We start from the raw sequence: 360 nt of genomic DNA, 5'->3' as shown, positions 1-360 counted from the left end.
GAGTGGTCGCTGAGACGAAGCAGTTTCTCTACTGCTCCGGTGGCAGGGAACGGCTGCGCTCCTCCTTCCTGCTCAACTCCCTGCAGCCCAGCCTGACGGGGGCCCGGAGACTAGTGGAAACCATCTTTCTGGACTCGAAGCCCCTGCAGCGGGGGACTCCCCGCAGGACGCGCCGTCTTCCCACGCGCTACTGGCGGATGAGGCCCTTGTTCCAGGAGCTGCTGCGGAACCATGCGCGGTGCCCCTACGGCGCGCTGCTCAGGGAGCACTGCCCGCTGCCGGACTCAGCCACTCCAGCCACCCCAGCAGCGGCGGAGGAGGCGGCGGCGGCTGTGGGGTCCCCCAACCAGGGGTGCAGTG

General features: G+C 68.9%; 1 protein-coding gene across 1 annotated transcript in view; it reads left to right on the top strand.

Annotated features, from left to right (window-relative positions):
- TERT (telomerase reverse transcriptase) overlaps positions 1-360 on the top strand; it is a 29,628-nt gene that overhangs the window by 1,065 nt on the left and 28,203 nt on the right. The window contains exon 2 of the mRNA XM_015563117.1: positions 4-346. Within this exon, the coding sequence (XP_015418603.1) occupies positions 4-346 (343 nt within the window). The remainder of the gene's footprint in view (positions 1-3; positions 347-360) is intronic.

Source organism: Myotis davidii, unplaced genomic scaffold, assembly GCF_000327345.1.
Source record: "Myotis davidii unplaced genomic scaffold, ASM32734v1 scaffold135, whole genome shotgun sequence".
Lineage (NCBI taxonomy): Eukaryota > Metazoa > Chordata > Mammalia > Chiroptera > Vespertilionidae > Myotis > Myotis davidii.
The sequence above is the reverse complement of the archived record's forward strand: the minus strand, read 5'-3'. Positions and strand labels throughout refer to the sequence as shown.